This window comes from Lepidochelys olivacea (assembly GCF_965140295.1).
Source record: "Lepidochelys olivacea isolate rLepOli2 genome assembly, chromosome: 4".
Lineage (NCBI taxonomy): Eukaryota > Metazoa > Chordata > Testudines > Cheloniidae > Lepidochelys > Lepidochelys olivacea.
The window spans coordinates 50,438,730-50,465,521 of record NC_140414.1 but is presented as its reverse complement, the minus strand read 5'-3'; the positions used below and the strand labels follow the sequence as shown (position 1 = coordinate 50,465,521).

At 44.8% G+C, this 26,792-nt stretch overlaps 1 protein-coding gene and 1 long non-coding RNA gene across 2 annotated transcripts; one reads left to right on the top strand and one right to left on the bottom strand.

Moving 5' to 3' along the window:
* Positions 1-6,254: 6,254 nt before the first annotated feature.
* On the bottom strand, positions 6,255-20,643 carry LOC311520186 (interferon tau-2-like; the record flags this gene model as incomplete). Its single annotated transcript, XM_084627486.1, has 3 exons — positions 6,255-6,502; positions 15,588-15,872; positions 20,628-20,643. 3 exons carry the CDS (start codon positions 20,641-20,643, stop codon positions 6,255-6,257), a joined length of 549 nt encoding a protein of 182 aa, XP_084483612.1.
* On the top strand, positions 7,352-12,605 carry LOC311519651. The gene is made up of 3 exons (XR_014711336.1): positions 7,352-8,101; positions 10,697-10,862; positions 11,014-12,605. It is a non-coding gene; the product is annotated as an uncharacterized lncRNA (long non-coding RNA).
* Positions 20,644-26,792: the final 6,149 nt, after the last annotated feature.

The window sequence follows — 26,792 nt, the reverse complement described above, 5'->3', positions numbered from 1 at the left end:
TAACTCCTTCCCTTCAAAGATTTCACCATTGCACACACATTACTTAATCACAGTTCTCATGAAAGCCAAGTATATATCATTATCCCTATTTTACACCTGGAGAAACTGAGGCACATAAAAGTTAAGTTACTCTCCCTAGGTCACACGTCCATCTGTGCCAAAGAGGCTGATGCATTTTTACTGGATTGTAGTTTGGTTTGCTGACAGATTTCAAGCTGTCATGTAAGTTCAACAGGACGCCTTTAGGATCCTGAGAGGTAGTGTTACACGGTCCTACATTGCCAGCAACAAAAGGTGGGAGAATATAAGCCACGGAAGAGTGGTGAGAAATGGTATGAGGGCTCTTCTGAAAAGGATATAGCACAAAAGGGAGAGTACGTCTGTGACATTATCTGATTAAAATATGACCATATGGATAGTTGTTGCAACCACTATTCTATATTTGCAGCAAATCTTGTACAAGGGTTGTCAAGTGAGGTATCTATGAAAAGGTTATGTTTTGTTCGTTATGATTATGCTATCTGTATGCATGTATACTTGGATTTCAAATGTTTTCTCCTGGGATAACGCCCACAAGATAATGCCCAGCACATCTTGGAGGAACTATTCAAATTAAGAAAAGGAGTACTTGTGGCACCTTAGAGACTAGCCAATTTATTTGAGCATGAGCTTTCGTGAGCTACAGCTCACTTCATCGGATGCATACTGTGGAAACTGCAGAAGACATTATATACACAGAGACCATGAAACCATACCTCCTCCCACCCCACTCTCCTGCTGGTAATAGCTTATCTAAAGTGATCATCAAGTTGGGCCCTTTCCAGCACAAATCCAGGTTTTCTCACCCTCCGCCCCCCCCCCCCCCCCACACACAAACAAACTCACTCTCCTGCTGGTAATAGCCCATCCAAAGTGACCACTCTCTTTAAAATGTGTATGATAATCAAGGTGGGCCATTTCCAGCACAAATCCAGGTTTCCCCCCCCCCTCCAAAAACCACACACACAAACTCACTCTCCTGCTGGTAATAGCTCATCCAAAGCGACCACTCTCTCTACAATGTGCATGATAATCAAGGTGGGCCATTTCCAGCACAAATACAGGTTCTCACCCCCTCCACCCTCATACACACACAAACTCACTCTCCTGCTGGCAATAGCTCATCCAAACTGACCACTCTCCTTACAATGTGCATGATAATCAGGGTGGGCCATTTCCAGCATAAATCCAAGTTTAACCAGAACGTTGGGGGGGGGGGGGGAGGATTTGTGCTGGAAATGGCCCAACTTGATGATCACTTTAGATAAGCTATTACCAGCAGGAGAGTGGGGTGGGAGGAGGTATTGTTTCATGGTCTCTGTGTATATAATGTCTTCTGCAGTTTCCACAGTATGCATCCGATGAAGTGAGCTGTAGCTCACGAAAGCTCATGCTCAAATAAATTGGTTAGTCTCTAAGGTGCCACAAGTACTCCTTTTCTTTTTGCGAATACAGACAAACACGGCTGTTACTCTGAAACCTGTCATTATGCAAGGCACTGAATTTAGCCATATGGAGTGGAAATCTATCAACTGCATGAAAAAACTTGTACAGATACAGACAGACATCATCTTCCTTTCCAAATGCAAACAGATGGACATCGTACCAAAAGGACTGAAGGTAAAAAATCCATTACAATCTACATACCACACAGTCTATGCTGACAGCCTGTGCCACACGCTCTCAAAGAAACTCCGGAATCACCTGATCAACATCCTCTACAGCAAACAGGAAAAGATTAAGAATGAGCTCTCAAAAATGGATACTCTCATAAAAAAACCAACCTTCCACACAAACTTCCTCTTGGCTGGATTTTACTAAAACTAGACAAGCCATTTACAACGCACACTTTGCTTCTCTACAAAAGAAAAAGGACACTAAACTTGCTAAACTACTACATGCTACAAGGGGCCACAGCAATGGTTCCCTCAACCCACCCAGCAATATTGTTAACCTATCCAACTATACTCTCAGCCCAGCAGAAGCAGCTGTCTTATCTCGGGGCCTCTCCTTCTGCCCCTCCACCCCCACGAACGTGATACAGTTCTGTGATGACCTAGAATCCTATTTTCGACGTCTCCGACTCAAGGAATATTTCCAAAATACCTCTGAACAACATACTAATCCACAGAGGCCTCCCTACCAACATTACAAAAAGAAGGATTCTAGGTGGACTCCTCCTGAAGGTCGAAACAGCAGACTGGACTTCTACATAGACTGCTTCTGCCGACGTGCACGGGCTGAAATTGTGGAAAAGCAGCACCACTTGCCCCGTTACCTCAGCCGTGCAGAACACAATGCCACCTACAGCCTCAGAAACAACTCTGACATCATAATCAAAAAGGCTGACAAAGGAGGTGCTGTTGTCATCATGAATAGGTCGGAATATGAACAAGAGGCTGCTCGGCAGCTATCCAACACCACTTTCTACAAGCCATTACCCTATGATCCCACTGAGAGTTACCAAAAGCAACTACAGCATTTGCTCAAGAAACTTCCTGAAAAAGCACAAGATCAAATCCGCACAGACACACCCCTAGAACCCCGACCTGGGATATTCTATCTACTACCCAAGATCCATAAACCTGGAAATCCTGGGCGCCCCATCATCTCAGGCATTGGCACCCTGACAGCAGGATTGTCTGGCTATGTAGACTCCCTCCTCAGGCCCTACGCTACCAGCGCTCCCAGCTACCTTCGAGACACCACTGACTTCCTGAGGAAACTAGAATCCATCGGCGATCTTCCTGATAACACCATCTTGGCCACTATGGATGTAGAAGCCCTCTACACCAACATTCCACACAAAGATGGACTACAAGAACACTATCCCCGATAATGTCACGGCTAACCTGGTGGCTGAACTTGGTGACTTTGTCCTTACCCATAACTATTTTACAGTTGGGGACAAGGTATACCTTCAGATCAGCGGCACTGCTATGGGTACCCGCATGGCCCCACAGTATGCCAACATTTTTATGGCTGACTTAGAACAATGCTTCCTCAGCTCTCTACTCTACTTGCGCTATATTGATGACCTCTTCATCATCTGGACCCATGGAAAAGAAGCCCTTGAGGAATTCCACCATGATTTCAACAATTTCCATCCCATCATCAACCTCAGCCTCGTCCAGTCCACACAAGAGATCCACTTCCTGGACACTACAGTGCTACTACATAATGGTCACATAAACACCACCCTATACTGGAAACCTACTGACCGCTATTCCTACCTACATGCCTCCAGCTTTCACCCTGACCACACCACACGATCCATCGTCTACAGCCAAGCTCTGCGATACAACCGCATTTGCTCCAACCCCTCAGACAGAGACAAACACCTACAAGATCTCTATCAAGCATTCTTACAACTACAGTACCCACCTGCAGAAGTGAAGAAACAGATTGATAGAGCCAGAAAAGTTCCCAGCAGTCACCTACTATAGGACAGGCCTAACAAAGAAAATAACAGAACACCACTAGCCGTCACCTTCAGCCCCCAACTAAAACCCCTCCAACGCATTATTAAGGATCTACAACCTATCCTGAAGGATGACCCAACACTCTCACAAATCCTGGGAGACAGGCCAGTCCTTGCCTACAGACAGCCCCCCAACCTGAAGCAAATACTCACCAGCAACCACATACCACACAACAGAACCACTAACCCAGGAACCTATCCTTGCAACAAAGCCTGTTGCCAACTGTGCCCACATATCTATTCAGGGGACACCATCACAGGGCCTAATAACATCAGCCACACTATCAGAGGCTCGTTCACCTGCACATCCACCAATGTGATATATGCCATCATGTGCCAGCAATGCCCCTCTGCCATGTACATTGGTCAAACTGGACAGTCTCTACGTAAAAGAATAAATGGACACAAATCAGATGTCAAGAATTATAACATTCATAAACCACTCGGAGAACACTTCAATTTCTCTGGTCACGCGATCACAGACATGAAAGTTGTGATATTACAACAAAAAATCTTCAAATCCAGACTCCAGTGAGAAACTGTTGAATTGGAATTCATTTGCAAATTTGATACAATTGACTTAGGCTTGAATAGAGACTGGGAGTGGCTAAGTCATTATGCAAGGTAACCAATTTCCCCTTGTTTTTTCCTATCACCCCCTTCAGACATTCTTGTTAAACCCTAGATTTGTGCTGGAAATGGCCCACCTTGATTATCATACACATTGTAAGGAGAGTGGTCACTTTAGATAAGCTATTACCAGCAGGAGAGTGGGGTGGGAGGAGGTATTTTTTCATGCTTTGTGTGTATATAAAAAAAGATCTTCTACACTTTCCATAGTATGCATCCGATGAAGTGAGCTGTAGCTCACGAAAGCTTATGCTCAAATAAATTGGTTAGTCTCTAAGGTGCCACAAGTACTCCTTTTCTTTTTCCAAAATTTGAAAACCCCCTCATTCCACATGGATTCTCCTGCTAGCACTGAGGCTGAACTGCTTGTCTTTTATGAAATAGTTGGTATCTTTTCACTCTCATCCTGGGAAACTGTAGGTCCTTACCTCCTGGTCAGAGAGTCCCACTTTCCATCACTTCAACCAAACATGTCTCTGGATGCCCAGCTTGCCGATGAGTCTGCATTGGGATCTCTGAATGGAACTCTCACCTCCAGTCGTTTCAGGGAGATTTTTGCAAAAGCGGCAGGAAATATGTTGGCAGATTTCCTGGATTGCCACCTTGGCATTCCCCTTCAGGGACACTCGAGGCTTGAAAACCCCTTGGGGCCACCTGAAATCTCTCTCTTTGTTCTGACATTAGGGGGAAATTATGCACATCTTTTTTTCTTTGAAAGTTTTTCCAGTTCATATTTGTTATGCTGTTAATCTGGGGTTAAGCTGCCTGTTACAGTTCAGAGATGAGATTTGATCAGAGAAGAGTTGAACCACAGAAATATAGAGCAAACACGTAATGTCAACAGTGTTTCAGGTCTAACCCTTTCTTTATTTTCTTGTAACTTTTTTGCATCAATAGCCTTCATTTTGCAGTTTAAACTTTGAGTAAATCAACAGAGTATTATCACATAAATTGTAATCTGGGCAGTTGGAATTTCATTATGGAGTGAATGTATTGCATAATACAAGGTCAAGCATTAGGGAGTCTTAGAAGTCACTGTGGAAAGGATGAGTAGAGAGGAGGGAATCCATTGCACATTACAATTTCATCCAACTGTTTTAACCACTGTAGTCACTGCACCTCAGCTGGAATGAAATGAAATTTGGTTGAAACACAAAGGGAAAAATAAATGTTTCCATTGTATTCATGTCAATACATTACATGAAAATATCTTTCTACACCTCATAATCTTACAGATCTTATGCTCAGTTCACATATTTTATAAATGTCACAAGGAAACTTCTCAAGCTGTGGTATAGGATGAGGACAGAGTGAATGTATTGCATCATACGTCAAGCGTTATGGCGTGGTAGAAGTGACTGTGGGAAGAATCAGCAGAGAGGAGGGATTCCACTGCATCCTTCTGTTTTAACCTCAGTAGTTGCAGCATCCAGAGCTGAAATGAAATAGGAAATAGTTGAAACACAAAGGGAAAAAAATATAATTTTCATTGAATTGATCTCAATAAATTAAATGAAAATATCTTTTCCACACAGAAGCTCGCAAGTCATTTAGTATGTTCATATTTTTTTTTAAAAGTCTCTAGGAAGCTTCTCAACCCTTGGAATACGAGACATAGTCCTCATGAGGACGGATTAATAAATAACAACCATGATCATAATAGAAACACACGACATATGTAGAAGTCAGAGTACTTTAGGGGTGGAGGGGAAGGATCATTATTGGATGACCAAAGTGCTGTTGAGGTGCCTAAGGATTCCAAATATATGTACTTTGTTGCATGGACTGCCAGTGATGTAGAGCATAACAGCACCTGATATGTGGGAGATTATGAAGAATCGCAAACCTCAATAACAGTAGAAACACAGAAAAATAAATCCATGTAATTGCACATCCATTTCCAGCAAAGGACGGGAAGAGCCTGAAGCTGCTGCCATGGAAATAAATTTCTATTTGGCCATTGCCCCTGTAGAAGAAGGATCAGGCCCTATATAGGCAGTGTTATAAAATATTCGCTATCTCTGTTCAGTTGTATAATTGACCCGAATATTAATTCCTTTACTCCAAGCAAAAGATTTGTACTGTACCTTAGTTACTGAGCCTTCTAGTTGAGTTTGTCAGTCAGAACAAAACATCTGGGTATTTCCATGCAAATGATCTCCCAGGCACACAGGCTGTATTGCTTTTCTTTTGGGAAAGCATCTATCCCCTGAAAGTATTGTTTCACTCTCCAGCTGGTGAGCTGGAGGTCCTCCCTTTCTGGGTTGTTTAGGTCCTTCTCCATCTGTGCTCTCAAACATGCCTCCAGCCACTGAATTTGCTGGTTAAGTCTGTTACCCGAAATTGGGCCAGCTAGTAAGCTTAGGGAGGACTAATGACCCACCAGAGTCTGGCAGAAAGCAGCGCATTTAATAGACTGATAGCTAAGCTGAAAAGAAGGGGGGTTGGGTCACACTCACATACTCACACTCCCAGGACAGGCACGTCACTGGAGATGTCAGGATCCTTCCAGGTAAGTGTCCCACGGCACGGCGATGGAGGTCAGTCTTCCCAAGGCACGATAGAATGCAATGCAGCAAACCACTGGCCAGGCGCTCTGGGCAAAGGGCCTTCACAGGAGGTACAAGCTTGTGAGTGCACTCCTGAGCACGTCGCCCCTTCCCCTTTTAAAGACCTGCTCCTCATGGCCTGCGACTAGAGATGACTTGGCCGCGTCTGGTTGGTCAGCCTGGGTCCATGCACTGAGTGTGTGATTGCTGCCTAATTACAGTCCCAGACACCTTGTCTACCTGGGAGCTCTTCTGATCTTCCAGCTGTTCAACCAGCCCATTCATCCCACAAGCATTCCAGGAGGGAGGGGGAGGGGGAAAGCCATTTCACAGGTCTTCAAAGAGGGAGAGGAGACAAAAGGGGGGGCGGAAGTGTAACAGACCTTTGGAGCATACAGGTTATACATAGCAAAGTCATACAGAGCATAGAGATCACTGCTGCTCCTACAACACTTCACCCCTGGATCTATGATTATTACAGTAGTTGTTGTCATTGTAGGGCACAGGTGATCTGTTGCAAACAAACTGTTGGGAACACTGGGGCATGGCCACTAAGTAACTCGAGGGGATGGAAGACCACGAGTGTCAATGAAGCCCCCTCGCACTAGGCCCCGGTGTCCTTGGCCCCCCCCACCCCGCCTGGAGGCACTCGCAGCAGCTCTGCGTACTAGACCCAAGTGTCCTTGGCCCCCCCGCCTGGAGGCACACACAGCAGTTATGCTAAGAATCTGCAACAATATGTTGCAGAGTCAGACTGCCTGAAACTAAGCAAGGCCAAACAGGGAAAATATAAAAAAACAATGCTAAATAAAACAGCTTTATGTATAGTTTAACAAATGATACAGAGAATCAGGGAACTAGCTGGGAACTGGATTGGCTGGCTATATGGATACTTGGGGCAGCTTGCTATTGGATAAGTATGCTGGGAAAAAGGATGTATAAAAGCCTGTGTAACTTCCTGCTCTGTTGTGCAGGATTTGAGATTTTATTCTCCCTGTACCTTTTTGCAGCTGCAAATAAACTTTTCTGCTTCTCCACCCCGTTGTAATTATTGGGTGTAGCACACCGGGTAACAAACCACTCAAGCTGTTGTTCAGCCTCTCGGCACTGGGTGCCGGCAACAGCTTTTGGCGTCCCTGGGTGGGCCACGAGGCTGCAATTTAGCCTTGCCCGGACCCCTCCTGGAGGTCGAGGATTGCGGCGAGAACCGACGCCCAGCGCGCACCGGTGAGTTCATCGGGGGCCTCGGAGGAGACGCGATTTGATCGACCCCAGAGGGCACAACGGTGCAACGCACTCATGTAGTGGAGAAGCTGTTGTGGACGGCGGTGAAGAACCGGTCCCTTAGACATGGGGGAGGAGCAGCTGCAGGCCACGGTGAAGAACCGGTCCCTTGGATAAGGTAGGAACCTTTTAAAATCCGGATTATATGCTCTGTTGGAACCTGGGGACGCCCAGAGTTACCCTGTAGGTATGGGACAGGGACAGAGCTCAGAGGTTAGGGCACGGTGTACGCCCCTAGAGTGCATTCTAGCAAACTGGAAGGTATTTGGTGCGGATCCGATGACTAAGAGCCAATTAAAACGATTCTGTACAGTTGACTGGCCTCAATATCAACTAGAGGACCAGGAGTGGTGGCCACCAGGAGGGTCAATTAATTACAACACGATCCTCCAATTAGTTTTGTTTTGTCAGTGAATGGGTAAATGGAATGAACATATGTATGCGCATTTGTTTCTGACTTTATGTACTTGACCAGATATTTTACAGCACTGTAATCTGACTCCGACTGGTTCGGTAGCAGCTAATGTTAGTCCCCAGACCCCCACCCCCACTGTAATGGCAGAGCCGGTGTCCCCTTCGGCCCCCACACCCCCACCGTATAAGGGTAGGATGCCTCGGGTTACGGAGATTGCCCCCTCAGTGGGACTCTATCCTTTGCTTACCGAGACTGTTGTGGCTTGCCCAGGGGCAGATGGACGTCAGGCTACCACTATGCAAGTTTACACCCATGTGCCATTCAATCCAATAGACTTAGCAGCTTTTAAAACACAGGCTGGGGAATTCTCAACGAACGCAAGCAGGTTTATTTCAGTCTTTGAGGGGTGCCTCAGTAGTCACAAGCCGATTGAGACGACTGTAATATCCTCCTGAAAACCTTGTTGTCTGAGGTGGAGAGGGATCAGGTTACAGCTAAGGCAAGGGGAGCGTCAGCGTTCAAGCAAAAAAAAAAAAAGGAATCTATCTGTCAAGTTCCTCTCCAAATAACTGTAAGCGGCTCAGGGCATTTCTGGGTATGGCAGGCTTTTGCAGGATATGAATCCCAGAGTTTGGACTGTGGGCTAAACCCCTGTACGACTGTGTAAAAGGAGCAGATCATGACCCTTTCTATTGGACCCCAGAGGCTGACAGGGCATTTAAAATCCTGAAAAGAAAATTGATGGAAGCCCCAGCTCTGGACCTGCCGGATCTCTCTAAGCCGTTTCAGTTGTATGCACATGAACGAAGGGGGGTGGCCCTAGAAGTGCTTACACAGCTGTTATGAGCATGGAGACGTCCCGTGGCTTATTTTTCTAAGCAATTGGATCAGGTTGCAAAGGTTTGGCCGGCATGTTTACGGGCGGTCGCAGCTACTGCCCAATTGCTTAAGGAAGCCGAGAAGCTAACATTGGGAGGGGTTATGCAAATCTATACTCCCCATATGGTCCGAGCCTTATTGGATGCAAAGGGAGGGCTTTGGCTCACCCAGGCTCAGATTGCTCGGTACCAGGCTAAGCTGGTAAAGAACTCTGAAGTCACATTACAGCCTTGCCCCTCCCTTAACCCAGCCACTCTCTTGCCAGAAACAGAGGAACAGAAACATAATTATTTAAAGATCATAGATGTCCAGTACTCCAGCTGTCCGGATTTAAAGGATGTACCTCTCCCAAATGCAGATTATGAGTGGTACACTAATGGTAGCAGTACTGTAATAAATGGGCAAAGGAGGGCGGGTTATGCTGTTGTGACCCTCCATGACACTGTGGAAGCTGAAGGTTTGCCTGCTGGGACCTCTGCCCAGCTTGCCGAACTAATAGCCCTGACCCGTGCACTTGAACTGTCAAAAGGAAAGCGGGTCAACATTTTTACTGATTCAAAGTATGCTTTTGGTGTGCTGCATGCTCATGCTGGCCTATGGAAGCAAAGGGGAATGCTGACAGCCCAAGGCTCCCCAGTCAAGTACGGGCCCCAAATCCTCCGGCTCCTAGAAGCCGTACAACTCCCCTCGGAAGTGGCGGTTGTACACTGTAAAGCCCATCAAAGGGAAAATCAAAATGTGGCCAGAGGTAACGCCCGGGCAGATAGAGAGGCTAAGCATGCTGCCACCCTGCCATCCCCTCAGACTGAGAACGCCCATATGCATGCCCTTATCCCATCAGTAGGGGAGCTTCCAACCCCTCAGTACTCTGGGGAGGAGAGACAGCTAACTGACAAACTCGGTCTCCGGGAAAAGGAGGGATGGCTCCATTCCCCAGAAGGGAAGGTCCTCTTACCAAAGGGCCCAATCCGGCCGGTGCTTCAGAAACTACATCAAACCACTCATGCTGGCAGGGAAGCACTTATCCAGCTAATAAGAAAATACTTTATCACTTCCAGACTCCTACCCCTGGCTGCCCAGGTACAAGCGGACTGCTTAGTCTGCCAAAAAAATAACCCCCGACCGGGACATCCTGTGCCACCAGCTGCCCTAAAACCCACTCCGGGCCCCGGACAAGTGTGGCAAATAGACTTTACTGAGTTTCCCCATACCCAAGGGTTCAAATATCTCCTTGTTATAGTGGATCGGTTCAGCGGATGGCCAGAAGCCTTCCCATGCCGTAACTGCACTGCCAGGACAATGGCCCTCAAGTTTGTTAAAGAGATCGTTCCTTGCTTTGGACTCCCCCTGTGAATAAAATCTAACAATGGGACACACTTCACGTCAAAAATCATTCAAAGCATCTCACATGCCTTACAGATCCCCTGGAAACTCCATACGCCCTGGAGACCGCAAGCCAGTGGGGTAGTGAAGCGGACCAATCAGACCCTTAAACGGCATCTCTCAAAAGTGTGCCAAGAAGCCTCACTGCGATGACCTGATGCTTTGCCCCTCGTCCTACTCCATATCCGCATTCTCCCAAAGGGTAAATTAGGGCGTAGTCCCTTTAAAATTATGTTTGGAAGGGCATGGCCTATGAATGGCACCCCAGTTCTGTCAGGGGAATGGGAGTTAAGTAATGTTTCTTTGTCACAGTATATGTGTTCCCTGTCTGCTGTTCTCTTGTCTCTTCACAGGTATACCAAGGATTCCCAGCCTCTCCCCTTGGACTCTCCCGTTCACTCCTTACAGCCCGGTGACTCTGTGCTTGTTCGCACCTGGAAAGACAAGCCTCTCCAAAAAAAGTGAAAAGAACCCTATACCGTCCTGCTGATCTCCCATACAGCGGCAAAGATCGAGGGACACAAGAACTGAATCCATCACTCTCGTCTAAAGGCAGTACCCGCCCCCTCGTCAGCAGAACAGTGGACCGTCCAACCTGCTGACTCCTCATCTAGAGACAATCTCGGGCTAAAGCTACTGTTTAAAAAACACAAATAGCGAGCACCTTAATGCTAAAATGGGCCCACCCAGGTACTGGAGACCCTGGGTTGGGAAAACTCTAGTAATAATTAATTAGGTAACATTGTTATTCTCTGTATTGGTATTTCCAAACTGTGCATATCGGGAGCATAACTCCTTTGTTTTGCTTGCGCACCATGTTGCTAATTTAACAAACCAGACTGATTGCTGGGTATGTGCTCCAACTCCACTGTCCCCCAAAACGGGAATGCCCCTTGACATGCTGCCCTTGACCCTAGCAGAATTAGCCACCACCAAAGAGCAGGAAAGAACGGACTCACCGCTCTGGAACAAGACCTCTTTACAGCAAGCCACCTATCAGGACCAGGAGTATTCAGTTGCAGTACTCACTAAAAAAGTGTTATGTTTTACCCGAAACCAGTCTGATCACTATGGGCATCCTGTGGGAAAGAGCTCCTGTGTTATTACACAGTAAGCTAATAAATATTAAATAAAAACCAACAGGGGAGGCCAACAATGTGGGTGTAATGGTTCCTCCCCTTTTAAAAAAACTCTTACAAATAATCTTACCACAAAAAAAGGATTTAAAAATATAACTTGCCGTCCACTTAATATCTCTAATGTAGCAAGCCAATGGTGGGTTTATAGTGATCCCTATGGCAAGTGTAATTTAAACAGCACAATTAAAAACGCCCCCACTTGTACCCAATCAAAAAAATAAGATGCTCCCATAAAAGCATATAAATTGTTTAAAAAAGCAGCCAAAGCAGCCTTAAATATCCCAAAAATCCCCTTAAAAAACAGTCCTTACTGGGCCCTACAGGGTCACTATTTTGTATGTGGCCGAAAGGCTTACAAGGTGCTGCCAGCCAACTGGACAAGTAGCTGTTATATAGCTCATGGAGTTCCTCATCTTTCCATAACTGCCACACTGCCCAAAAAAAAAATTAAAAATGCCCGAGACACCTCTGTTGAGTCACAAAAAAAAAAACCCTGCGGCAACTGACTAAAGCATTAAAGGGCAATATAAAGAATCCCCTCACAACCGAGAAGCTGGTAGGGTGCTCTGTACTGGGAATAGCACCACTGTTTACTGGGCCAGCCATGGCATGCATAGGCCGCTATACTGTAAGGCTGCAAATAGTACTTGAGAAAGTGGCCTTAGAGTTAGAGGACTCAGTTAGTAATTTAAAATCCGCAATAAAAACATTAAATAAAAAGGTACAGCAGCTCAGGACGTTTTCCCTCCAAAACAGGCTGGCTTTGGACTATCTCTTGGCATCCCAAGAAGGGGTTTGTGCCCTCATCGGGCCCCAATGTTATATATATATAAATAATAACAGTTATAAAATCTATAAAAAAATGGTACAGGCTGAGGCCCATGCCCGAGCCGGAGCACAGGTTGCCTATACTGCCCCAGAGAACGATTGGTTATAAACCTTGTTTTCAGGCTGGGGTTTGTCATCTTAGCTTGGTGGTTTATTTAGCCTGCTATTAAAATTTTTCTTTCCTGTATGCTTGTATTACTGGTATTATGCTGTGCAGTATCATGTGTCAAAGCCCTTTTACAAAAGTTAATAAGTCATTCTCTTCAGGGCTATCACAAAGTGCTTATGCAAAATCATATTGTAAAAAAATAAATAGCCCAAGTAAAAAAACTCAAAGCCAAGGCTGTTAAGTGTTCTCAAAGAGGGGAGTTGTTAAAAACACTGGGGCATGGCCACTAAGTAACTCGAGGGGATGGAAGACCACAAGTGTCAATGAAGCCCCCTCGCACTAGGCCCCGGTGTCCTTGGCCCCTCCCCCCCCGCCTGGAGGCACTCGCAGCAGCTCTGCGTACTAGACCCAAGTGTCCTTGGCCCCCCCGCCTGGAGGCACACACAGCAGTTATGCTAAAAATCTGCAACAATATGTTGCAGAGTCAGACTGCCTAAAACTAAGCAAGGCCAAACAAAAAAAATATAAAAAAACAATGCTAAATAAAACAGCTTTATGTATAGTTTAACAAATAATACAAAAAATCAGAAAACTAGCTGGGAACTGGATTGGCTGGCTATATGGATACTTGGGGCAGCTTGCTATTGGATAAGTATGCTAAAAATATATATATATATAAAAGCCTGTGTAACTTCCTGCTCTGTTGTGCAGGATTTGAGATTTTATTCTCCCTGTACCTTTTTGCAGCTGCAAATAAACTTTTCTGCTTCTCCACCCCGTTGTAATTATTGGGTGTAGCACACCGGGTAACAAACCACTCAAGCTGTTGTTCAGCCTCTCGGCACTGGGTGCCGGCAACAAAACCAAACAATCATAACCAGGTGAATATAACTCAAACCATTATAATTGACTAAACACTAGATATAATATAAACACAAATGCAACTCATCACAATTATAATAATTGGGACTACAATAAAACCATCACCATTACAATAATTGGGTACACTGACAAACAAAATGAGGCCCAAGTTTGATGCTGCAATAGCTATCAAACAATAAAAGTCAACCCTAACCCTTAAGTACACGCAACAAATACAATTTGTAGGAGTACCACAGTAAAGTGGAATTAACAATACAAGAAAATGTAACTCACCATACCAATGTATCAAGCGCAAAACTTAACAACAAAATGATTATTAGAGAACTGAACAAAAAATAAACTTTCCATCTCCATGGGTTCCCCGGGCCTCCATCTCCTGATGGCCTGCTGCACATGAACTGGGAGACCCTGAGCAATCAGCCTCAATTCCTCCGGAGGTAGAGCTATTTGAGGTATGGTCAGGGGCACGTGCCCTCCAGCTGTGGCAGCCACACCCCAGCCACACAAACATGCCAGGAGAACCATTCTCTCTACAAATCGGATGGGGTCTTCCCAAGGCGCAGCAGCCGCCGAGACAAACTCTACCAACAACGCGCGTGGCCCCACGGCAGGCGCCATCCCCGCCAACATATCAAAGATGCTATTGTGTGTAGCATGACCGGCTTGCTTCCGAGCTGCCCCTGCTAAATCTCCTCCCAACCCGGATGTGTCTTTTAACACCCGTCGGGTCTCAGCGAGGTTCAGTCCCTGATCCAAACACAGGCTCATCATATCCCGGGCTAACCCGCTGAACCCGGAGCATGAGGGACCATCCAGGGTTTTTGCTAACTCTATTGTTTGTGTGGGAGTCAACTCGGTCTATGCCACAGTGTGTCTGTGCAGGCCCATAGTTTTGGACCAGCCTCTGGACGGCCGCAAGACGGTGTCTGGGGTCTGGCCGTCTGGGGTCTGCATCTGGGGGATCCGGATCACACCAGATATCCCCATCCCAATCATCATATGGTCCCACGCCCCTCTGGGCTTTCACCCGAAGGGCGGCGACCCGGGCTGAATAAGCCGACCCGGGCCCTGTTTTCCCAGGCGGACCCCTCCAGGACCAGATCCTTCAGGCAGGTTACTGCCTGGCTCAGAGCGGCATTCTCTACTTCCACCCGCTCCCGCTCCTGCTCTGCTGCCGCCACCTGCATTGCAGCTACAGAGAGGGAAGATGCCTGGGCGCTAGCAGTCAGAGCATGCACCTTCCACATGTCCCCTTTCTTCTCCAGCTCATTACATCAGTCCTTGAGTGAATCGATTTCCGTGGCAATCTGACTCTTTGCTGCTTGCCATTGCCAGCCTGCTTGCCACAGCAGCCAGGTGGCTGCACGATCCAGTCCCACCTTATTGGGACTGTATATAAGTACATATCTATCCAACATGAGCTCTAGTTCAGGAATTGTACTCCCAGGTGGAACCGCCCCTGGCATCCAGGGGTCTGCCCCTTTCTTTTGGAGCCATTCTAATAACACCCCGGCGGCGGCGCTGCTCCCCCATGCGGGGTGTATTCTCGCTTGGGCTGTTTTGCCTTTTTCTTCTCCTTACCCCACAGTGGCACACTTAGCAGTGCTGTCCTTTTCTCCCTGCAGTGGGTTGCTAGCCTACCACTATGTCACGCAGGCTCGAGCCGGACCCACTCAAGAGACTACCAGGGGGCATCAGGGGACCTCTACTCTTGTATCAAATCCTCCACTAAGCTATCTGCGTTCTCCACCATTAATGTTACCCCAAATTGGGCCAACTAGGAAGCTTACGGAAGACTAATGAGCCACCAGAGTTTGGCAGAAAGTAGCATATTTATTATTCTGATAGCTAAGCTCAAAAGAAGGGGGCAGGAAGGGGGGGGTGTGGTTCTACTCACACTCGCATACTCACGCTCCCAGGACAGGCACGGCACTGGAGATGTCAGGATCCTTCAAGCTGAGTGTCCCACTTTGGAACCTGACTATGGAAGTCCCATCCCAGGCACTTTGGGTGAGGTTTTTGCTAAAGATGCTGAAGATAGCCTTCTCCTTCTGGGACATTGGAAGTTGGGCAACATGCTGGGTGGGCTTGGAATCTGCCCTTTCATTTATGCCTTGTGAGGGGAATTTTCCACTCATTTTCTTCAGATGCTCCAAGCTCTCTTTGTTCATTTTGTTCTGCTGGAAGTGAAGCATGGTACAGAGCCGAGATGAGATTTCAGTGAAGAAGAGCAGTACGAGGCAAACACGCGGCACTCACCTGGTGGTCACGAAGATGTCAAAACAGTCCTTTTCTTTGTGTGGAACCTTGAGACTGGAGTTTCTTGAGGGTCCTACGTCGTCTGCTGTGTCTTTCCTTTATGTCTCTGAATTTAAGTATTTGGTTGGAGACTGTTTCTTTGATCATTTTTGATTTACAAGATTTTCCTTCTTGGAAGTTTTAGAGTTTTTCTTTCTGTTTTTCTTGCTGTTTTCTAGTTCTTTTACCACGTTTCCTTCTTCTTCTTCTTCTTTTTTTTTTGGGTGGGGGGGGGAGGAAGTGACCACCCATGACAATACACAACCCTGTTAACTCATGTTGGATCCACACAGACACAGGCATTTTATCATACATTAATTTCTATAATTTCAGAAGGTCATCCGCAATTCCAAAGTGGTACAGAAAAGACCTCCAGTTCGTCACTTCCCATTCATAACCTCCTTCATTTGCGAGACAGAAATAGTTGAGGAATATTTAAAGTTTGCTAGGCATGGAGGAAGTAAATGTGGGAGGAAAGGGTTAGGCCTCCCAAAAATATTGGCAAATCTCAACTTTAACCATTTCCTCCAATGTAGAAGGCACATTTAAAATGTAGACAGCACAAACCATCGGTATCTTCCTTCTGTGAAACCAAAGGAGAGAAAGTGCTCTGAGAAAAGGAAACCTTAACTCAAAGTTATTTCCAGGTCTTAATATACATACTGGAGCTGAGTAATAGATGCAGTTGAAGGGTGTGAATATCATGTCCTGTTGATCACTCCAAGTAGCTGACAGTAGTGAAAAATTGAGAATAATTCATAAAACAGGATGAGCAATTAGTATATTAACACATGCTAGAGAGGTAGCCACATGGATGACTATGATTTACAATGTGGTCCGAAGGAGGTTATGCAGAGAAGTCACATTATGTATTTTTTTACCAAGTGTGTCCCTGGGATGAAAGAATTCAACTATTTTTTAAAAAAATGAAATTCAGTCTTCACCAGCTTTGCTGGTTCCTTCTCTTTTAACATGTGCCTTCCCCTCAGCTTGGGCAGGGAAATTCTTCTGGTTTGTTTAATTCTCTGTACTTCCTATGGTCGTGTTTCATTTTCTGGTTCTCAAGCCCTAGCACAGACTGTTGTGCTGGAGTTTCCATCATGGCAGGGAAATGTGTTTTAATTCAACAAGAAAACTATTTTCACTGAAATTAAAAAAGAAAAATCACTTGAAGAAACCATGAAAACATTCTTGTGCATATGAATTTGTTAAGAGTCTCTCAAGTCCTTCCACTTTTATGCATCCGATGAAGTGAGCTGTAGTTCACGAAAGCTTATGCTCAAATAAATTGGTTAGTCTCTAAGGTGCCACAAGTACTCCTTTTCTTTTTGCGAATATAGACTAACACGGCTACTACTCTGAATCAAGTCCTTCTGTACTTTTATAAAAAATTTGAGATTTTAAATTTTTGAAAGACACTCTGCAAAGCAGAGGAAGCAGGCTTCCCAGAGCCCCCAGATTGTCATGGGCTATGCTCCCCATTCTCCCGTGACTTTCCAGGGGTGTTGGGCATCGTTATTCCACACCAGGGTAAAATCCCAGGGGAATATGTTGCGGGGTACTGAACGCAACTAAACAAAACTGCAAACGCAGTATGTGAATGAGAGCATGCTTTTGGTCGCTATAACTACTTGAAGCTTCACACCCCCAGCACCCATTCTTCCAGTCTGGGGAAGGCCTGGCAGGGTGGCTGTAATGGAACAACGCTGATAGGGACCACATGGCAGGTCTGACAAAGCCCTAGAAGTGATGCAGACACTCAGGCACTTTGTGTGGAAAGATTTTGTGTTCTGTGCAGAAGCCATCAGGTCATCTATTTCTATGATGAAAGCGGGGCAAACTATTTCCTCCTGCCTGCTAGTGAGACGATAATGGTGAGCTTAAATGGGGATGTATTAGTGGTGTTTTCCTCCTTTTTTATCCACCTGTGGTTGGCTTTCCCACAGGAAGACTTAAAGTCATAGATGATGGATAAGATCAAATGGCTCTTAAGTAGATTAAAAGATTCTTCCACGGAGCACAGCTTAAAGACAAGGGATGGACTGATTGTCAGGAGGTTCTCCTCTGCACTCTAGGGGTAATGAAGAAGTTAGACTTTGAGGAAGAGTTTGTATGGCTCCCAGGTGCAATATGACCCAGTCAAGGCCCCTCTCCAGCCACTCCCCATAATTGAGGTTCCATGTTGCTCTGGATATTCTCAGTCCTTTCCCTAAGAAGACACCCAGAGGAAAGCTGTACATACTGATTTGCTTGGCCGCAAGGCCAGGGCCGGCGCCACCTCTGGCCGCAAGTTTCCTGAAGATGTGTTCCGCTCTTGAGGATCTAAACCTCCCTGAAGAAATGTAACATTTTCATGGTGGGACGTTCTGTACCTCCGCCACTTAGGCAGTGCAGCTCCCTCTCCGACTCTTAGAGCCGTAACTAAGTACCACATGTATATATTTGTTATACCATTGCATTGGCCAGGAAACATTGCTTTATATTGCACAGACTACGTTGTACACGGACATTGTACATATGATCCTATTTCCTTTTGCCAAGATGTGACCACCTTATGTAAAATTGAGCAAAATGCTTAAAACAGTTCAGGCACATTATGTGAGGAAAATATACACACTGAAAATGCGTTGTGGTTAGAGAAGTATTTCCCAGGCCTATCTCCTTCAGTCCTGCATCTCAGGCTAGAAGACACTCTAGACCGGCTGTAAGCTGTACAAAGGGAGACTGTCTCTACAATGTAAATAGGTGAAGTGGTCTAAGACATCCTTGCTTTTCTTGGGCAAGACCTCATAAGATCAGATGACATGTCCTTCAATTTTGCTCACTTTTGCTGTGTAAAAGAATGAAAGCTGGCACCTTCTAGAGTAGGAAACCTCCCAAACATTTTAGAAACTAATCAGCCACTATATTAAGTCACATGTGCTGCCTTACCCTCTGTTTATATACAAAACCAGAATACAAGCAGAATAGCTGTACGGTGCCGAGAGCAGGGTGTGTGCTGGGAAGTCTCTGTGCCCCTCGGACTCTGTCGTGCCTTTCTTTGCAACAGAATGGAGGGCTGCGGGTGGAGGCACTAGACAGGTCTGTGCTGCTGTAGGTGACAACCAGTGTATGAGGTGTATAGGAATTTGTCTCTACCGCTGGAGCACCAGTGCAGCTATTCCATGCCAACCCAGCAGGCTAAGGGGCAAAACAGTCCACTCAAAGCCATATTTTTGAGCTTTGTTGAGAGGTGGCACCATTTGGCCCCATGTGTTCTGTGTTTCTTGCCTCATTTTCTTGCTAAGGATATTTGCATACCATAATCTTCCCCTTTCTGTGACCTCCTAACTTCCATAGCAAGTTGTTTCTAAGATCATTAGCAGTGGTGATATGTGGTAGATAAGCAGCAGTAGATGAACTGAAGATGTACTTTATTGCATTCGATAACGTGCCACACAGAACTGGTGTTATATTACAGAATTGGTGGTATGTTACACTAGAATACAAACAAGTAGCATCATGGTTTTTCTACATTTCCCACACTTGGATGACCTGCTGAGGAGGAAAATTGCTCTAATGAAAACACTAGAGATTAGCATAGAAAGTGTAGACACTTTACTTTGACAGAATGGGCAAGAAAAATATTGGCCCAGCCAAAAGATAGAAGCAACTTGATGTAATCTCTCTTCAAGCAAGCCATTTTAACTCTTCACTTTTACATACTGTCTTCAGAGGCTTTCTGTAAACTCCCCATCAGTAATGACTAACCTGGGAAAAGCATAGGATAGAAAAAGCAGACGTAGATCCTCCAAATAGACTGTTGTTGCCAGGTCTGTTGGCATCTATAGGAAACCAAGAAAGTCAGCAAGGCCAGTGCCAGTGCCAACTCTTTTCATGAAGAGAAAAAAAATCCCATTTTTAGACCCGCTCAGGAGATATAGCTACTTTATAACTGGACCTGGAAGAAGCACACTGACTGATTTTTGGATCTCTTTTTGATTCTTAACCGTGGAGCAAATTCATATCCCACCTGTCAAAAAACACAGAAAGCAAGATACATATTTTTCCTGTGGTGGTTTCTTTTCCCCATTGTTAGGGTCTTTTTTCTCCATGTTCATCCCTGTCTATTTATACAAGGCACCCAGTTTACTATTCCACCATTTTTGTTTTGGGGAGGATGTTTTCTCCATTCTACTAGACACTGTTATGTTTGTTGTCCTGCCACCATCATAAAAACTGATTCACAAAGCTGGAGGTTTTATAAAATGCCAAACGCTGTGGGGCTGTCCAGTCCATAAATACCTTTTAGAAAATAACAGATCTTCCAACGAGGTCTAAATAATTATCTTCTATATTTCCCTTACTCCTACTGTTCATCTAACAACTATGGCACCGCAACAAAATTCATGGCTGATTTCCCACATCATTTCCCCTCCTTTTCCTCTCTCTTGGTGTGCGTCAAGCTTGCCTGTACTTTTCCTTTTATGGACAGCTTCATCTCCCCGTGAGACCAAAACAGTGCTAGATAACCAGTAAGGGCCATCAGCTAAACCCCTTTAATCCTAATTTCCCTTGAGGGGTGTTCCAACCTTGCAGAACTTTTTGGCTAAAAGACGAGCTCATCTTGGCCTATATTCATCTGAACTTCTGACAACATGGCAACCCTTCAGCACAACTCCTTTCACAAAAGAACAATTTCATATCTAGTGGAGTGATTGTTTTCAATTACCTGACTGTGTATTCATGCTGGTGATGATCAAATGCACAGATAATTGCAGCATGGATGCAACTGACATTTGCAAAATAATAAAATGTTAAACTATCTTCTCTGTTGAAAAATTATGACTTTCAAAAATATATACTAACTATCCAAGTCAGAATGCATCAATTCTCCCCATGTATAAATCTGTGTGGTATAAATCTGCTCCTTGAACATCTGTCAGATACTTCTTTGTATAATGTATGAGAAAATGGAAGTGCACTGATATGACACACAGGATCACAACACAGACTGACATAAATAGACAAGACAGAGGTGCTACAGTTGTTACCTAAACACAAAATCTTACACAAGGTAAAGAACCTCCACAGGCTATGGCAAAGGTGATTCCAAGTCACAGGAACCATGTTTTTCATGCTCATACTCACAGAGTAAAACATACTCTTCAGGCTAGATCTGTTTTCATTTCAGGTCAAGGAAAAACATCAAAGAGACCCTAAGGGGCACTAAGCGCTTCCTGCAAGGTACTGAGCACCCTGAACTCCCACTGAACTAGTGGGTGCTCAGCACTTCTCAGAATTGGGCCCAAAGACTGAACAAAGAGAAATTTTCCATGACAGAAAAAACACAGTGACTGCAACATGCTGCATCTTAAGGACAAGATGGCAGCTACATTAGGCAGGGAGAAAATCTACTTTTAAAAGTGTAGTATTTAGAAAATAGCCTTTAATTTACATTGCTACGTGTCGAAAGAATAAGTAGACATCACAGGCAAGATTCTGCCACCCCTACTCACACTGAGTAAAACCTCACTCTACTAACATGGATTCCAATGGGGCTTGTTTGTGGGGTACTGTACTAGTCAACATAAGGGTGGCAGAATCTGCCCCAACATGAGAACAATGGGCCAGAGCCTCAGCTCATGGAATGCAGCATGGCACCATTGGCTGGCCCAATCTCATTAGAAGAAAACAGATAACCCAGAGTAGAAGTCAGTTACAGGATTGGTGTAAGAGAGTCAGAGGCAGAGCCTGACAATAAAATTCATTAATATATATATATAAAGAGAGAGAGAGAGAGAGAGAGATCAACACTCAGAGATCATCCAGAGCTCTGAGATAATAATAGAGAGCCCCTGACTAAGCCAGCCCTGATTACAGAATGGGCCCCACCTGAGAGAAATTAGGTGATTCCAGGTTTAACTACTGAGTGGGCCCAGCTGAGGAAGGGCTGGAGGAAAGAGAATGCAGGGAGTCAAAAGGTGTCTGCAGGGTCTTGAGTGAGCATCCAGGGAGCAGCTTGGGAGACCTAGAAGGGAAGTAAAGAGGTAAGGAAGGAAATGGTGTAGGGAAAACTGCACTCTGGGTAGAGGATTTGACTTAGCTGTGCAGTACAGGGCCCTGGGCTGTAACCCAGAATTGAGGTTGGGACTGGATTCCCCTACCAGCCCCAAGGAAGTGGCGTACAAGTGTAGCTGAGCCCAGCGAGGGGGCTGCAGGCTGAATGTGACCATGCTGAAGAAGAGCTGTGGAGAGGGTGGAAGCTTTTGATTTCTGTTAAGAGAGTTGTGAACTTTAGTTTGGGTAGCTGACTCTGGAAGGAACGGGCTAAAGACTGTGTCCTGGCTGGCGGGATATGAGTTCTCTGAAAGAAACCACCACAGCCCCAGAGTGACTGTTGACAAGGGCTGCTACCTGACAAGGACACTGTCATGCCATGCCTGGCCATGAGGAAGTGCAGAGTGGTGAATAAACTGTTATAATACTTTTTCTTGCCTTACTTTAACTGCAGCATGTCTGAAATGACTACATTTCTGTAGTTTTTGCTTGTCCACTTTCTCTTTTCCTACACCTCACGGCAAGCACTGGCCAGCTGATGATAGCACCTTTGGCAAACAGTAAATGATGGACTGTCCTTGGCCACTTTTATATTGTGTGAGTACGTGTGCTGCCAGACCCCTATCTGTAGAAGGGATTCTTTCAGCAGCAAATTAACACGAAGTGATTTCTTTTTGTCCATATTGGATACAAGGTTAACGGGGGGGGGGGAATCACTCCAGGTTGCACTTGCTTTTGAACTCTTTACTTCCATATTCCATAAGTCCTTTGGAAGAAATTTCATACCAAATGAAATCAAAGATTGCCTACTTGAAACTTCTTTTTTGGATGGGATAAGTATTGCTTGTAAGTCATAAATAATTGGCTGCTAAGATTTGAATTTACTTAGCTCCTGGCCTAGCCGAAATTTGGATGTGGGTTGGTTGGTTTTTATTCTTCATAGACTGGGCTGCCTTGGAACAATAAAAAAAACTCCAAACTAGAAAAGGCACATTCCTCTCTCCTGATTTCAGTGGGAAACTTTACTACTAAGACACTAAAAGTGTGTGCTGTAGCAGAATCGATCCCTTGTTGCCACATTTTCGAGAGCTCAGTTCCCATTTGGGCGCTTTAGTGAAGTGGCCAGACTTTCCAAAGTACTCCATGCCTGCAAGCTCCCACCATTCTAGCCTTTTGAAAATCTGATGCTAAATGTTTGTCAGTGCCCTAATTATGTTCTTCAAAGGCAGAAGGAATGTGGGATCTTTTATGGTCGAGTACTTCTGAGACGTTGTAGCTCAGGATAATAGAACAGACTTGATGCTGCAGTTCAGCGAATTAAAATGATTATAGTCCCTTGCTGAACTACATTTCCCAGGATTATTTCAACCTAAGATCAGAACTCTTCCTCTGCCCAGGTATAAAGGCCAAGCCCTGGAAAGCCTTGAGAAAGGGTCTTAAACAGCATAGTTTAGAGACCATCCAACCCTGTCTAAATGACTCCATTTCATGAGTCCCCATTTAGTTACTCCCTCCCAAAATTGTGTAATTTAAATTTTCCTGTAAATGATCTGCTTTCTTAAATACTCCTTTTTCACCAGCTCACTACCTGTCTGAGGTCATGACCTGCAGGGTTCAGGATTGCTTGTGTATTTGTCACTCTCAAGATGCTGGACGGCAAAAAGAAGTAGGGGGGTGGGGTGAAGCAGAACACATTCATGCAGACATCAGTTCATATGTCTACATGCATGTGCCTATTCCATACGCTCCCAGGAACCTGAGATCACCTGGCTCATTTGCTCACTGGCATAGCAAGCCGTGATTCCCCAAAGGAGAAAATAAACCTAAATAAAGGATCACATTTCTGCCCCACCAGTCTGTCACAAAATAGACACACTAGGTAATTGTGCAGCTGGTGCTGTGCCCCACTGCTGCAGAGTATGTATCTACCCTAGCCATGTGGAGTGCCCCAAGGGTTGGTCCTCAGGCCAGTTTTGTTCAATATCTTCGTAAATGATCTGGAGGATGGTGTGGATTGCACCCTCAGCAAGTTTGCAGATGACACTAAAGTGGGAGGAGAGGTAGATTCACTGGAGGGTAGGGTTAGGATACAGAGGGCCCTAGACAAATTAGAGGATTGGGCCAAAAGAAATCTGAGGTTCAACAAGGACAAGTGCAGAGTCCTGCACTTAGGATGGAAGAATCCCATGCACCGCTACAGACTAGGGACCGAATGGCTCGGCAGCAGTTCTGCAGAAAAGGACCTAGGGGTTACAGTGGACGAGAAGCTGGATATGAGTCAACAGTGTGCCCTTCTTGCCAAGAAGACCAATGGCATTTTGGGATGTATATGTAGGGGCATTGCCTGCAGATCGAGGGACATGATTGCTCCCCTCTATTCGGCATTGGTGAGGCCTCATCTGGAGTACTGTGTCCAGTTTTGGGCCCCACATTATGAGAAGGATGTGGAAAAATTGGAGAGAGTCCGGCGAAGGGCAACAAAAATGATTACGGGTCTGGAACACATGACTTCTGAGGAGAGGCTGAGGGAACTGGATTGTTTAGTCTGCGGAAGAGAAGAATGAGGGGGGATTCGATAGCTGCTTTCAACTACCTGAAAGGGGGTTCCAAAGAGGATGGATCTAGACTGTTCTCAGTGGTAGCTGATGACAGAACAAGGAATAATGGTCTCAAGTTGCAGTGGGGGAGGTTTAGGTTGGATATTAGGAAAAACTTTTTCACTCGGAGGGTGGTGAAACACTGGAATGCGTTACCTAGGGAGGTGGTGGAATCTCCTTCCTTAGAAGTTTTTAAGGTCAGGCTTGACAAAGCCCTGGCTGGGATGATTTAGTTGGGGATTGGTCCTGCTTTGAGCAGGGGGTTGGACTAGATGACCTCCTGAGGTCCCTTCCAACCCTGATATTCTATGAGTAAAACAACCATCACCGTAGTACTTTAGATAGGTGGCTAACAGCATTATTCAAAAAAATAAATAAAAAAAGAATTGTTCATTGAGAGAGCCTTTATGGAGGTCTGTTAAACATTTGGCCTGGAGAGTCAGACAAGAAAGGTAGAAATGTAAACGTTGTTCCATTCATTTGTAGCAGATTGCTTCTCTAATGTCCATATCCAGCACGTGTACAACGTGTGTCTTTATGATGACAGTTAAGGGATTGGGTGAATCTGCTTTAAATTGCAAAATCTGTTGGAAAGAGGTCCCTAGTGTAAAATGGATCAATTAAATTGTTTTTAATTGTTCACTTTATGAATATAACTTCATAAATTTTTATGAATGAATGTAGTTTCATTCATAAAACCAGGTACCCCAATAACTGGCTAATTGAGTTTCACTTTCAATCCAATGGCTGCTTAAGTCACTGAAACTTCCACTGCTTCAACATGCTAACTTCTGCTCAGTGTTTGTCATTCATTATACATGTCCATCTTGTAACCCAAACTCCATTTTAAAATGCTCACTTAATTTTTGCTAAACCCTGCTGTAATCTTATTAGTTGAGTTTAGATGTGTGAATGAGGTTTGTATGGATGATGGAATGAACCTCCAGCCCCAGCCTGTCCTGATGAAATGCAGACAACAGCCCTGACAAAGGAAGAAGAGTCCACCCCAAAAGAAAAGAAGAAAAGTACAATTGAAGAAACACCAAAGCCAGGTCCCAGGCTGAAGGTCATGTCTGCAATTGACGGGTGATCAGTCACACCGGACCCAGAGACAGCGTGACACAGCAAGACCGACAGATTCTGGATTCAAATTAAAGCCTACAAAAACGATAGGTGAGACGGAAGACTTTAGAGGGTAACATTCTGCTGCCAACATGGAAGGGCATTGGTGCATGCCCAACAGACCCAGTTCTTCCTTGTGTCCGGCTTTCCTGGCCAGTTAGCTGCCACAAGCTACGAACCCAAGCCATGAACTCAAGCTACATTCAGGATTGGTAACTATCTAGCAGCTGCAGAATATTTGTGTGTACATGCAATTGTGTATACACTGGATAATAACATCATAGGTGTTGGGCAGGATGGATTGGTTTCCATCTGGACCAGAAACTTAAAATTGAAGAAAATTCTGCTTATACTTGTGAATTTTTTTTAAAAAAATTCCATTTAACAAAATCTATATAGTTTGTGATGCCTCAGAATCTTTTGCCCTCTGATCCTAGAAATTAAGTGTTTCCACATAGACTATCACATTTAAATTTCAGAACTAATATCTGGTGTCAGAGGAGAAACTCATTTTTGTTATTTGGAAGCAGCCATTTCACATAATTTTAAAAGTGGTGGGAAGACTAGTTTTTACGGTCAGTAAAGTCTCATTAACTGATGATTGGTTCTGGTAGATTAGCTGATTTGATGTCAAACTCTAGAACATACTTGGTGGATTTTTGCAATTCAGTGGTATGTTAATATATCATGTAATATATGGGTTGCAGAGTTAACATTATAAATCACAATAAATGAATCTTTCAGATGAAGATAAATAAAAGATCTTGTTAGTTAGATGTGTTATCTGTAAAGGTATTATGCTGCTATTTGCAAGAACAGAAGTGGTGAAACACAGATGCCAACAAGTGTTAGTTTAGGCCAAATCCAAATAAAGCTCCACAGACTCCCAATTTTGCTTGGTTAGGAAGCTGTGGCCTTTTCTTCTGATAGTTGTTCATGCCTTTGCTGCCTCCATATTTAAGTGGATTTATAAAATAAAAATCGCCTAAAAAGCTCTGAGTGCTCGCCCACTAGTTAAATGCACATCTGAATTATACAGATCTCAGCTTCAACTTTTACTTCCCAGGCACAATCAAATAGTAAACTGATACACTACTCCTCTGTAAATTAGTCTGCCA